Source organism: Leptosomus discolor, chromosome 6 (genome assembly GCF_034619465.1).
Source record: "Leptosomus discolor isolate bLepDis1 chromosome 6, bLepDis1.hap2, whole genome shotgun sequence".
NCBI classification, from domain to species: domain Eukaryota; kingdom Metazoa; phylum Chordata; class Aves; order Leptosomiformes; family Leptosomidae; genus Leptosomus; species Leptosomus discolor.
In genome coordinates, this window is record NC_141396.1 from 15,612,121 (window position 1) to 15,626,160 (window position 14,040).

The 14,040-nt window shown below is 43.1% G+C and overlaps 1 protein-coding gene across 3 annotated transcripts in view; it reads left to right on the top strand.

The window, feature by feature from the left end:
* BTRC (beta-transducin repeat containing E3 ubiquitin protein ligase) overlaps nt 1-12,811 on the top strand; it is a 117,085-nt gene extending 104,274 nt beyond the window's left edge. For all 3 annotated transcript variants that reach the window (XM_086467420.1, XM_086467421.1, XM_086467419.1), the window contains 6 exons: nt 1,806-2,055; nt 2,743-2,861; nt 7,129-7,239; nt 7,848-7,926; nt 11,207-11,400; nt 12,421-12,811. In XM_086467420.1, the coding sequence (XP_086323546.1) occupies nt 1,806-2,055; nt 2,743-2,861; nt 7,129-7,239; nt 7,848-7,926; nt 11,207-11,368 (721 nt within the window). In that variant the 3' untranslated portion in view covers nt 11,369-11,400; nt 12,421-12,811. The remainder of the gene's footprint in view (nt 1-1,805; nt 2,056-2,742; nt 2,862-7,128; nt 7,240-7,847; nt 7,927-11,206; nt 11,401-12,420) is intronic.
* The last annotated feature ends 1,229 nt before the right edge of the window (nt 12,812-14,040 follow it).

The following is a 14,040-nucleotide window of genomic DNA, read 5'->3' on the forward strand; positions in this document are numbered from 1 at the left end:
ATATGAAGTCCACTAGACATATCACAGGATACCAGAGAGTCTAAGACTTGCAGTGTAAATACAGGCACATATGAATTAGTGAATTGCAATATGAACTTGGACATGGAGGAGCAAGTCTGCCTTCTCCATGTTATATGTTCTCTTCTTGTCAGAGTAGAAAACAGTGCCCACGCAGTGAAGTTACAGACAACAAAAAGCTGTGTCAGTGGCCTTTTCTGAAGCTATTACCATGTGTTCTATGGCTGCAAGCTCCTCATGTTTATCACCGTGCTTGCATGCCACTGTTAAGCTAATAACCATTAAATTTAGTTCCTGACATGATGCATGCAGTCTTGTGGTGCTGCTAGATTTTGGGGTCCTATCATGAGGAATCCAGAATTTCAGCAGGACTGCCTGCCTGGAGACAATGTGGGAACTGCAGTGTGCTAAACAGATCGCAATAGGAAAGGCTGATTTCTGTAACAAGCACTATCATCTTCCGTATCAGGCCAGGCAGGCCAAATTGCAGACTGGCTGCTTGCCCAGAAGTACTTTGTTTCCCACTGTATCTATAAATGTTTCTGCAGACCCCAGAGGCACATAGGATGCATCACTTTTATCCTTGGGTCTCCTCAGGAAGAGAGGCTTCATCCAATAGACAGTACAGATGGGCTCTTAATGCTTCTGAGATCTCAGGGATGCACTTGTCCAAAGAAGTCAGTAGGTCTCCAGCTCCTGTTCAGTTTGGCAACCCTGTCTGCAAACTGCTCGTCTGTTAATGGCTCAGCTCTTTAGTCTGTGGGTTTTTCTCCTTTGCATTTTGTAGTTGGAATGTAGTTTTCTTTCTCATTTATAGTCCATAAGTTGATGCACTTCAGCCTCTGTTACTTAGAAAATAAGACATTAGAAGTCTTTTCTCACATCTTGCCTTTTCTTACTTATCGCATTGTTGGCAAAGTTTTACTTGTGCAGTGTTTGATATGCCTGGTGATACAGCCATTTTCTGCTCTTACGTAGTATATCTGGGATACAGGTGTGATAGCGCCAAGAAATCTGGAAGGTAAAAGAAGTTTGTCAACAGAATACCCCAAAAGAAACATTTTTAAGGCTTAAAATCTTAATTTCAAGTCCTAGAGTTCTGTATGAAGCCTTTGTTTGACTTTCATCTTATATTTCAGCTGAAACAGTTGGTTCCAATAACATTAAATTGACATAAATGGTCTGTCTTAATTTGTGTGTTCAGCACATCCCTGGAATGTAGCTGTTTACCAGATACACTGCAGGGTAAATGCAATTCGTGGTGCAACTTGTGGCAATTACTTATATTTGTTTGAAAAGCATTATCTTGTCTTCTGCTTCTGTATAAATTATCCTTTGAGTTGATAGTCCTGTGAGAGAGGTCAAAAATTAAACCTGTCACTGAACTTGCTTCTCCACAGGTCACACTCTGTCTGGAAATGGAGTGTGTTGTAGGCTGAGACAACCAGGAAACATCAGTCTTTAAGGCCATCAATCTCATACCTTTCCTCAGTACTCAATTCCCTTAATTAAAGAACGCTTTTTTCCTGGCTGGGTTATTTTTGTGGTGTTAACTGCATTGCAGGGTTTTTGGCTGCTGGACTGTCTCAATGTATGCATAATCAACAGGTTTATATAATATATCTTTTAGTGAACTGTTTAATAGATGTAGATATAACTTATGGTGTTTGCTTCTCTAATATTGCTAGAGAGTCAATTACGTCTCCCCGTCCCTCTCTCGCTCTGCAGAAAATCCACTGATCGGGTTTTTGACTCTCTTCTCTCTGGTTTGAAATTTGAAACTGCAGGGTCTGGGACGTGAATGCAGGCGAGATGCTGAATACACTGATTCACCACTGCGAAGCAGTGCTGCACCTCCGCTTCAATAACGGCATGATGGTGACATGTTCCAAAGACCGTTCCATTGCTGTGTGGGACATGGCTTCACCAACAGACATCACCCTCAGGAGGGTTCTAGTCGGGCACCGAGCTGCCGTCAATGTAGTGGACTTTGATGACAAGTACATTGTATCAGCATCAGGTGACAGAACTATAAAGGTGAGGTGTTCCAGAGGCTTTTTATTTGCAACACTGGGTATTTAATAACCAAGAACAGTGACCAGACAGCGAAGATGATCCTGGGCAGTTATTACACAGACCTTCCTTTAGAAGCAGTTTTCTTCCTGCTGCTTGTTTCCACTCGTCCCTCCTCTGTTGAGCTTGCACAACTTGTTTACAGAGCTGTATGACAAATCAGTTGCAGGTACAGACGCAGTTGAAAAAAGGAGGGGTTTTTTCCTGTGTTCTTTTTCGACTTGACTGCTTCCATAATCTGTTTTACTCATTCAAAACAGTTGTCAGAGGACAGCACGGGAGCAGGAGTGAAGGTGAGTGGGTAGGAGTCACTTAAGTGTTACTGCTCTGATCCCAATCTGCAGCATAAAAACTAAGGAAAACCAAGATCCTGTGTAGACTAAACCGTAGCCCAAGAGTGCTGAAGCCTGATTTTGGAAGCTAATTCTCATTCGGTGTGGCAAAAATCTTCTGTATACAGTGACCCAAGCTGGTAACAGTTACAGACTATAGTCACAAGTCATCAGAGGGTTAATTTTTCCAGTCTTAATGATAGCATCTTCAATTAAGAGCATTCTGGATGCACCTATATATCATACAGATACCAGCTTTTGTTAGTCTCCTCTTAATAATTTTGTCTCTGTGTGGTTCCCTCCCCGCTTCCTGTCACAGGTATGGAACACTAGTACCTGCGAATTTGTGCGCACCTTAAATGGCCACAAACGAGGCATTGCATGTCTGCAGTACAGAGACAGGCTAGTAGTGAGCGGCTCTTCAGATAATACTATCAGGTGAGAGACTCACTCCCCGTTGCAGAGTTCTTGTGCAAGTGCATTGTCTCTGATTCCCTGGGATGTGCAGAGGTTAGGTAACTGAAGTGCTCCGTACCCTTGTCGTCGTTGAAATATGCTTTCTTTGGTGTAGAACATTGGGAACTACTGGAAAGAGATATTAGAAGCCTGTTTTACTGTGTTGTCTTTCATCCTCTATATCTCAAGAGTCCCATACTAATCAACAAGTTGCATTGCTCTGACAATTCTGGTGTATGAAAGAGCTGGCAAGTACCACTTTCTGTGATGTCCTCTTGTGATATTTTAATTGGGCTATGTGTCTAGTTAAAGGGGTCAGATTTGCAGTAAGAGGCATTTAATCCTCTGCAGAAATCCTCCTGGGCTCTTGCCAAACTCTTCTTGTAGTACTTGGCACCTGGTTAAGTTTGGAACAGCTGGTTTAGAGCATGAAGTTCAGTTTGCTGCCTTTTGCCCTTCTCCAGCTGCCCTGGTTGCAATCTGAGATTTAACTCCTTCTGGTATCATGAGCCAGGATTTCTCCCTACATCCTGCGGCTGCTGGCAGAGGAATGTCCCTCTAATCTCGGGGTGTACGGAGCAAGCTTGAGTGGTAGTGTACGTAACGTAGGGAAACGGCTCTGTCCTGCAAACAGGAGGAAGAGCAACCTCCCTTTTGTCTTTGTCATTGCTTTAAATGATTGTCTGCCTTCTGATAAAACTTGAAAGCTGGACAGTGTAAGCAGAAACCCTTCGCTTTGTATGTCAGTACTAATTTCTACTCAGTGAGAATGATTGATGCTACTGTTTGCCTGTGGACTTTGCCTGCAACACACTGCCTCTCCCTGCTTTGCATTCTGTATGGATATGGTGGTCCTTTGGTTGACATCACCAGGTCATTGTGCCAGATTTTAGTATAGGGCTGCCTGAGAGCATGACCAAGAGAGCTGGAAATTCTGTCTCTTAATCAGGTGAAAAAGTATTACAGGCATTGTATAAGAGTAGCACCACTTACACGTGGTGAGAGCTCCTGCACTTCAAATAGAAGAAAATAACTCTCTGCAATAGTATTATGAAACTTGGTCTCAGAGTAAGAAATAGTTAAATATTACAGCAGTTAGGGAAGGATCTAAAATGTGACTTGCAATGCTAATAAACATAAATGTCAAGATAGTGATAACGCTAAAGAGGAATACAGTTACTTTTGTGCTTACTTTGGACAAAATCCCTAGTTGACAGATAAATTGTGCTAGAATTTCAAGAATGTTGGCAGTGAATCTTAATGGAAGCCAAGTTTGGCAGCTCTGTGGGCAAGGCACAAGACCTACCTGGTCACATCGTTTTCTCCCAGCCATTAGCAGAGGGCACAAGTCAGTGGAAGGGTGATTTAAGAAAGGGCTGGTCGCTAAGTCATTTTTGTGAGTGGCTTGGTGCTTTTACATTTGATTTTAATCCACTGTAAAATGCCAGATGTTGTGCGTTGCAGAAAAGCTTTTTTTCTGAAAGAAGACTCCGTGATTTCTAGTTTGCAACTGCAAACGTAAGGACATGTGAAGTAGCTGAGAAATCAATATCTGTCTTCTGTAGGTAGACTCAATGTATAAAAATCATTTAGGTTTTGGTTTAGGCCGGAAATTTCACCAGTGTAAGAGGACACGGCTACATAGACATTGCTGCTGTTGTGCCAATTTTTATCTGGTAGAGTGTGGTTCATCAAGTTTAATCCAGTCCTTTCAGTATCTTAGCCTCTAGGGCTACAGTTCTTAATTGCTACAGACAAGCATGGTGTAGGAAAAAAAAGGGGGGGGGGGGGGGGGGAAGAGAATTTAAAGCAGGAAAACAGCATCAGACTGTATCATCTTGGGTTAATGTTTAAATGAGTGGTTGGTTTGCATGTGTGTATTCGGCCTCCAGTGTGTGCACACATGGGGATCTGATACTGGACTGTGTAGACAACAGCATTCTCTCTAGGAGATGGGGATTCAGGCTCCCCTGCCTTCTGTACATCTTCCAGCTCTGCCAGGACTTCAAGTGAATTAAAAGCTGAGATGATTGCAGACCTCTACTTCCAGAAGTTTTCCCAAAGCTATAGGAGGGAAAAGTGGTAGTGGTTTTGACTGTGTACACTTTGTAGTGAATTTTTTTTAGTTAGTTCTTAAGCCTTAAGAATAGTTCTCTTACTATTTGGTACTTCGACTATTCAAAGAAGTAGAAATTTTAGAAGGTTATCAAATCTGGGAGGTGCTCTTGGCACCAATTCTGCTAGGAGATTCTGCTCTTACGTAACAGTTATCCTTTTTGTACATGAAGACCCATTCCCCACATGGCTATGGACATGATTCTCTCTTCTAATCCCATTCAGATTCAGGTAAAACCTCAAATTGGGACCTGAAAATATAGGCCTGAATTAGTGTGGTGCAGCCTCCCAGAGCTGCTGGCAATCTCAGGATTGATGGCAAGGAATGGAAACACATGGCATCAAAGTTCCTGGCACTAGATTGCTCTTCAGACCTTTCTGCACCAGTTCATTTCTGGCATTGTCCATCCTGTTTACAGTCCTTGAGAGACTTAATGCTCTCTGACCAGCCAGAGTGCCTTTGGCTGACCTTTGCCATGGAGTTGCTTGCTCTGACCTTGACTGGTATGCTGGTACTCATGTGAAGACTGTTGGGATCTTTACAGATTCCTGAAAGATCAACTTCATGGATTGAAGAATCACCTTGTGCTTCTTGTTGGCCTCAAACACGTTTTGTTTGTGCATAGACAAATCCTTTCCCAGTTCTACAGTGACGAAAGAGTTCTGTTCATTCCTCTGTTGTCCAAAGTGAGAGCGGCTTGTCGTGGCAGGACAGCTGCAGTCATTATCCACCAACCTTGGGCACACATGCACTGGATCTGGATTATTCCCTGGGGGACCTCAGGAGTAAAATATGTGGAGACCGTTTATTTCTCTCTTGGTCTGTGTCTCAGGGAGAAGTGACCTGACCCCTCAGCAGCTGTGCTGCTTCAAGATGTGTCACCCAGAGAAATTCCACGAACCACCCGTATTTCTCGCTACTGTGAAGTGCATGTCAGTCTGAAGGCAAATTCAATGAGCATTTAAGAACATTTGTGACTGCTTTCTTTCAGCTATGTGTCAGGGAGCTGCAGCAGATACTGTTATTAAAAGATTCCTGTACGAGCAGAGCATGCCTCAGCCAGAGGTGGAACACCTCTAGACAATACAGTCAAAGAATTTCAGTTCTTGTAGGCAGATAATCTTTCTTTATCCATGGTAATTTGGAGTCATGTCGAAGAGCTGACAAAAGTATGGAGAGCAAATAGACTTGCTTCATAACTGTTATGACTTACTTCATAAGCATTTCTTAAGTATTTTTCAAGGTAGTGTAAAAATTAATATATTTTAATTTATTCTCCATGCTAAAAATTCTTCACATAGCCCAAAACTCTAGGTTATTTACAGTTGAGAGAATAACACATTGCTGGGTCTCTTACTAGGATATGGTGAACTGGTTTTTGGTGCCAGAGCTTTTTTTAAATATTGATTTATGAAAAACAGTTAGCAGAGAGCCACAGGAATTATTTGAGAGCAAGAAGAAAATGCATTACAAAATAATAAACGTAGAGTGTCCATTTTAGCTTGTGCATAAGGTGCCTAGATTACAGAGTAAACATACCTCCAATGGGAGAGGTATGTCTCCAGTGGGAGAAACGACAAATAAAAAGGGCTTGTTAATTCTTGTGCCTTTCACCACTGTATTGATGTCTTAGTTTGTCTGATGGTAGTCTCCAAATTAGAGATAGGCATATAGGGGTACAGAAAGGGGCGCATGCCCTGTGAAGGTGACCTTACCGATGGGAACAAGCTGCCAAAGGGATTGGTAAGTATCCCTCTCTTAACATCTTAAAATCAGGGCAGGATTCTTTTATGAAAACTCAACTTCAGTAAAATAAATTTGTGAGGCTCACTGTGAAGATAACTGGGAGGTATCCTGTGTTATTAGAGCAGTAGATACTAGACACAACTGGCCTTAAAATTTTTGGATCTCTGACTCGTTTCCCATGTGATACTGTAACATAACAGGGTCATGTTGAAAAGCATGCATCTGCTTCGCAGCAGGAAAAGGAGTGACGAATGTAGTTTTTCTTCTTTGTTTTTTCATCACGACTTTTATTTACAAATTTCCATTAACTGCAAGCAAAGACCAAATGTTTTGTTGCAGTGATCAGATATTCAAAAATTCTTAGTGCTTCTTTGTACTCTCTTCCAGGCTGTGGGATATCGAGTGTGGGGCGTGTTTACGAGTACTGGAAGGCCATGAAGAGTTGGTGAGATGCATACGCTTTGATAACAAGAGGATAGTCAGTGGGGCATATGATGGGTGAGGCTGTCAGTGCAGTCAATACCTTGCATCTTCCTGTCTGTCTCAGTGTCTCACATCCCACTTTGCTCTGTCTTCCTTATAAATACTAGACTCCTTGTCTGTCATACCAAGAAGACAATTTCATGGCCAGTAAATCAGGACCATGCTATAAAGTATACCTTTTTTTCTTCTTCTGAAATAAGTCAGTGTGATTTGATGTGTGTGGTCCAGTTCTTTAGCTTGTAAGAATATGTGACCGACTCAACCTGAAACCTCTTCTTGCTGAACCTCTGGTAAGAAGAATCTTTCCCATCTGTGGTTATGTCTTCTGGACCATTTGCCATTATAGAATAGGTGTCTGCACTCTCACATGTTTCTGTTAGTTATTACCACCTGCTTTTTATGTGTTTTGCTTTGTTGACAGCATATTTTTTTTCTCCCATTAAGCTCTATAAGGCTTACAAAGGGGAAATGCAAGAACCAGGTCTCAAGAGCTGAAGGATTGCTGTAATTTTCCTTGAACTGGTGTATTAGCTAAGCTGTACTAGCAGTTAATTTTTTTCTGTGAGCAATTGCTCTTTACTCTTTAACAGAGCCATGGTGTTTGTCTATTTTTTCACTACTAGGAAAATTAAAGTATGGGATCTTGTGGCTGCTTTGGACCCTCGTGCTCCAGCAGGGACCCTCTGCTTGCGAACCCTTGTGGTAAGAGCTTTTGGTAGGAGTGTTGGAGGGGGCAGAAGAGTGTGCTTGATCAAGGCTATTTCGAGCCGTGAAAACTCAAGTCAGCTTAGCCCCAGTCTGCAGGATCTAGAAATCATTTCTAGGCGACTGGCTTTTTTAGGTTTCCAACTTTTTTATTAATGTTGCAAGCTATAAAGCATTAAAAGTTAGAACCTGTGGAGTTTTCACTCACTTTTTAACGGTTTTGTTCTGTGATTTGAAATTAATAACTAAATCCATTTTTTGAGACTTGTCCATGTTGAAATCCATGTGACAGTGGGTTTACTTCAACCTGTGAGTACCTCATGATGTAGTAGTAAGTTGTCTGAATTATTGACAGGAAGTTTCTTAAAGAAAAGTAGTACATTCCAAATTTGAGGAACAACACCGTTGGCATTGCTTTTAACTGGCTTTTGGGTGTTTAAGGAAAAAGCAGGTAAGGACTGGAACAGACAGTGAAATTGCCTCATCCTTAGACAGCAACTACTACTTTGATGCCATCCATTGGTATTTAGTGTAGGTTTGATCATGGTGTGGTTAAAATGTCGTTGTGTGAGTGTTAACAACGTTCAGTCATGCTTAACTGGGACTCTGATCTTATAATAATGTGGGAAAGTTGAGAGAAAAATGCTGGTACATTCAAGGCCTTGGGATGGTTCCTATAAGCATTCCTCCATCACATTCACTCTAAAAAACTTGCACTGTTGCCGGGGATAAAGGAAGATTTAAGTCCAGTTCCAAATTCTTATTGAAAAAGAAGTACCAAATGTATTTATATTTAGCTAAGAAGTGTGGGGGCAGTGTTTGGATTGATATACGTTAGACCTTTTCCTGCTGTGGCATGTGACTAGCCTGTGCTCTAAACCAAGATCATACCGAGGCTGTCTGATTCTCTAAAAGTGTGGTTACCTCTCACCAGCTGAGCTGTGCTAGCTGACCTTCTGCACACTCATTGACCACCTGAATTGCTGTAGATTTCACTGAAGTATTTCACTTCACATTTGGTGCAGGCTGTGAGGGTTACTGTGACGCAGCTGACAGGCAGTAGGTCATTAAGCCATGCTAACTCTTTTGCAATCATGTGCTTGGACTATAAGCTGCAGCGTAAGAGTCTGTGAGAGCCTTGGATGCCTGCAGGTACTATGCTGAAAAACATTCTTGTTAGCCAAATAGAACTGCAAATAGTTTCATGGATGAAATCCAGAAAAACCTTTTGTCATCAGCAACTCAGTTCCAAACTATAGAACAACCCTGTGCCCATAAGCTCATATCCTGAGAGTCTAAGGCTTCGGCTTGGTATTAGCAGCATTCCTGCTCCAGCCTGAGACAAGTGTGTGCCTAGTAACCTGTAGACTTAATTTAACTGGTGTGATTTCCTCTGCATTTTCCAGCAGTGGACAGCCAAAGTGCCCCAGCTAATTATATTATAAATCAGAAGCGGTGGGATGGAAACACTGTAGGAATCTCAACACATGGATACTCATAAATCCCTGTTTGATAGCGATGGAGGGGGCCAAAAGAGGAGGGGCAGAGGAAGCTGTTGTAGAGCTTTTAGGGCTTTTCATGTTTATGACAACAGGGCGTCCTTATACCCACTTACCCACGGTTTGGTTTTTTTTTCGTCTTCCCTCGGCCTCCAAAATTAAACCTGGCTTCACAATGAACATCGTGAGTCTCCTGCTGCTCGTGTTCAATTTTCAAACAGTAGGAGGAAAGTGCACAGATAACAAATGCTCACTGCCTGCCAGGTCCCTTCCAGTTTTGTCATCCTTTAGCTGGAACAGCAGCGACATGAATTTGACAGAAGCTTTCCAGGCACAGAATAAGCACGCAGTTCAGCTTTCCTTACGAGCTAAAGAGTCCAAGTCCTTGTGGCCTCATCTTAGGGTGTGCATTCTGCTTATTGCCACTACAACAGCAAAGGACAGTTGCTGCATGGAACTTCTAGGTGACCTTACTTAGCCCACAGTGACTGGGAGGGGAAAAAAAGGGAGTTTTGGAAACAGCTTTTGGAAGTACCTCCCTCTCTTGGTGTCTCTGTGAGCAGTATCTCAGTGGATTTGACTGTTGTAGTGATGTTTTTTAGCAAGAACTTACTTACTTCACTGCTACAACACAGACTGGAAAAACACTTCTTTTTGGAATAGGTGGGAAGACAGAAACCCATAAGGTGTTTTTAAGACAGATTCGAGTTACAGTTAGAAGGTCAGAAAGTTTCCAATTATTAGACCTTTTTTAAAATTTACCTTAAAATAGAATCAGTCTTTTGTGTGTGTGTATTTTCAGTTAATTTAAATTTAAAGATTCAGAGATTCACTTTAGAGCAGCTATTGCCCTTTGCAAACCAAGCTGTATTTTTTAAGTCCTGTGTCATAAGACAGAGACTTCCCATTTAGTAGCTAACGATACTCTTATGTCTAAATGTTTGAGAAAACTGTACCTTCAGTATTAATGTATTTTAAGACATGAGGTTTTTTTAATGGAAGAGATCAGGCTCGCCCTAGTTACATGGTTTCTGTTCCCTTCTGACCGAGGAGGCGGCCACTGCTCGCTCTTGCAGCAATGTAAGCACCAAGAAAAAACAGACAACACAAAAGGGAAAGCATACTGGATTTGCCCTGTGATATCCAGGATCTGGCCATTACCGCCTGTTAATTACAGTCTGAACTCTTGCCAAATTGTCATGTCATTTCCGCTCAACCTCAGAGCAGAAAGCGAACTGCAGAATGCCTATAAAGGGTGCCCTTTCTAGTTCGTATTTTTAGAACTGCTTAAGAGGAAATATTTCTGTGTCACTGGACTTTACAACAGGCTCCTTAGTGTCCTCCAGTATTAAGCTCTTTCCTCTTGATCAGTGGCAATGATGCCAAGTATTGAATGCAAAGTTCTCCTCTCTCCCCCTGTAACCTACTGCATCTGGGAATGCTGTGATTTCAGGAAAGACAGTGCTTCTGTTAGCCTCACTGTACTGAATTGTGTGGTGGAGGGGGCTTGGTTTGTTCTGCACAGTGTATGTCTGATACTGGGGTTGAAGGATTAACGGGATGACTGCAATGTAAACTTCTGCAAGCCAAGAACTCGGACACAGTAAACCCTGCTCACTGAAAGAGGGCTTAATTTATGCTATGGGATGGTGACACACAGTGTGCCGTGGGGGGTTTGCTGAGAAATGAAGGTAGCACTAGTTACCTTCTTAGAGTGTTCCATCGCACGTGCCAGCAATTTGGCGAAGTAACATGCCTTGTCTCCCACTTGCATTTAGGAGCATTCTGGAAGAGTCTTTCGACTTCAGTTTGATGAGTTCCAGATCGTCAGCAGCTCCCATGATGACACCATCCTCATCTGGGATTTTCTGAATGATCCAGCTGCCCAAGCAGAATCCACTCGTTCCCCGTCCAGAACATACACGTACATCTCAAGATAAATAACACTACACTGTACCTCACACTCGCACAGGTAAAAAAAAAAAAAAATAAAATAAAATGAGGCTCAAAGGCGGCACTGGATGTAGTGCAAGCATGCTGCTTGAGTAACTAGCTGGGTCTATCAATATTTCTCGTCTTACTTGGGCAGTAATTACAGTGTCCTCTAAAAGGACAGGAATGGTTTTGATACCTAAGAATAGGGAGTTTGTTTTAGGATTTGTGGCATGTGGTGCCTGTGAGTTCCTCTGAAGAACTCCTCCTCCTCTGTCCGTCATCATCAATAATTAAATCAGTTATCACTGCTGTCCAGAAGGAAGAAGAGTTTCTGCAGAGCGAGTAGAGCAGCTGCTGCCTAACAAGGGGATGCAGATGGCCTGACCCTGGGCAGTTGTCACCAGGCAGGAGGTTTTTGCCAAGAAGCGTCAGCTTTATACCCTCCCTCTGAAGTAGTGACCATTCTTCTCGCTCTGCACCAAGAGAACAGTTTTAACTGAGGGAGAAGACACTGAGGCACAAGCGCAGGCGAATTTAATCGAGATGCATTAATGTGCAAAATCATTTACTGATAGGGCGTAGCCCTCGTTCTCTCTAGCATAGTATGGGTCTTAAATTGTTCATAAAGGAGCCTGGCTAGTTTGCCTGTCACCTTACCCTTTGTCTTGGCCAGCGCAGTGTGGGGAGGACATAATGTTTCATCTGTTTGGGTCAGCTGTAGAGGGGATTTGATGTATGTGAGTGAAGTGGGATAGCATGATTGCCTGCTTTGGTGGGTACATGCACAATTACTGTTAATAGCCTGAGAAAAATGGCAGAAGAGCTGACAGGCTTCTGCAAGGGGGTGTCCACAGTGACATTTTCCCATGAAAATGCTCTGGCATGGGACACATCCTTTTATCCTGTTTGATTGGTAAATGTACAGTGATGCTCTGGAGCTGTCAGATCAGCCGTCTTGATTTTCTCAAACACTCTAGTCAATCAGATGTTCTTTTAAATCATTAAAAGGTTTAGTGCGAATGGGGTTTGTTTGGTTTGTTCTGTTTTTTGTTCCCAGGACTCATTTAAGCTGCAGTATTTAAATTATCTGCCAATGCCAGGACAAAAGAACTATCCACGTAACCAATACTTGCTGAAGAGAAAGGCTTTCAGACTTGTTTCTGGAACAAAGTTGGCATGCGGTTGATCTCAGACAGGGTCTACTCAGCGTGGCTGACTGCTAAAGTGCTGCTATATCAGAAGATGACTTTTATCTTTCATGAACAGTTAACATTTTTAAACCTTCCCATCCCTTTCCACCCTCGTCCCTCTCTTCCTGTTCACTCCTCTTCCCTTTACCGTGTTTGGTTCTCCTCCAAACCCACTCACAGATGTCCTATGAGTATATTTAAGATGTTGCCAGAATGTGTTGCTTTGCCGTTAAGCAGAAGACTTACAGCCACAGTGCATCCTGCTGAGAGGGTCCCTTCAGGGTGGGTGGGAGGGTGGCTGGGGAGGAGGCTGCTGCTCTGAGACTGAAATCAATATCCATTGCTAGGCCTTTGAAAAAGTATTCTGCTCTGAAGAGCAACAGAAAGACTTAAAACAGCCAGGCCAGCTTCCCCCTGCTGCCCTGCCCCCAACTTCCCTGTGGCTTTTGGCTGTTCTGACTGCAGACCTATTTTTTGTGGAGAGAGGACCCTTGAAATTTTACTATTATGAGCCAAATCCATCTCTTTCCTCTCCTGCCTGCTATGCTAACCCTTTGGAAGCTGGATGTATATTGTATTCTCCCTTAACATCTGCTTGGCTGGGGAATGCTAGTCAATGAAAAGTTAAACTCTCTTCTGCCAAAGTCCCAAGCATGATGGAGCGGGGCTGCGATCCCATCCACCCCAGCCCCGAGTGAAGTGTTGGCCCAGGGCACTATTTCACTAGCAAAGGAATTGTCTGTACCATCTTCCCCCTGCTGTTCTCCCTGAAGTCGGTGTGTTGCTGATGGCTTACGAATCATTCCATAAATTGGAGGAAGTTTGAGGCTGGGGTGAGGAGGAAAGCTGGACATTGCTCTTTTCTTTCCAATTGCTTCTCCCCTCAGAGAGGCTATAGCCAGGTGCTGGAAGAGGGAGCTGCTAAAAACCTTGTAGAACTCTCAAGATCGAGCCACCCTAGAGTGAAGACACTACACAGTCTGGCCATCACAGTAAGGCTTTGCTCACACAAATGAGCAAATGCACAGTCCCCTGGTGATGGTAGGTGAGTAAAATGAGTATAGCCATGAGTACAGTCAGTACAGTTAGCAGTGGCTCTGGGCCAGTTCTGCAGCATTTCTGGGGCTGGCCCTGCAGGAAGCCTTCAGAGGGAGAGCCTTTGGTGTGCTTCTCTAACCTATGTGCATGCTGCATTGCGGTTTAGGGACACAGGCTGATTAGTCCCTTTGCTGATAGCTGAGCTGGATCTTTGCTTTCTAGCTGAGGCTTTTGCAAATTGCTATTGTTTAGAAGATAAAAATAGCCCTAAAGAGGAGGGACATAAGAGACAATTTTGCATGTCTCTGAACTAGACAGAGAGGTCTGGGGGGGAACAACTGCTTTTACAGAGCTGGAAGGAATTGCAGCAGGCCTGCATTTAGATCAGGAAAGACTCTGTAAATCAGGCCCTGGCCATTCCAGGTTTGGACCCAGATCTTCCACTGTAA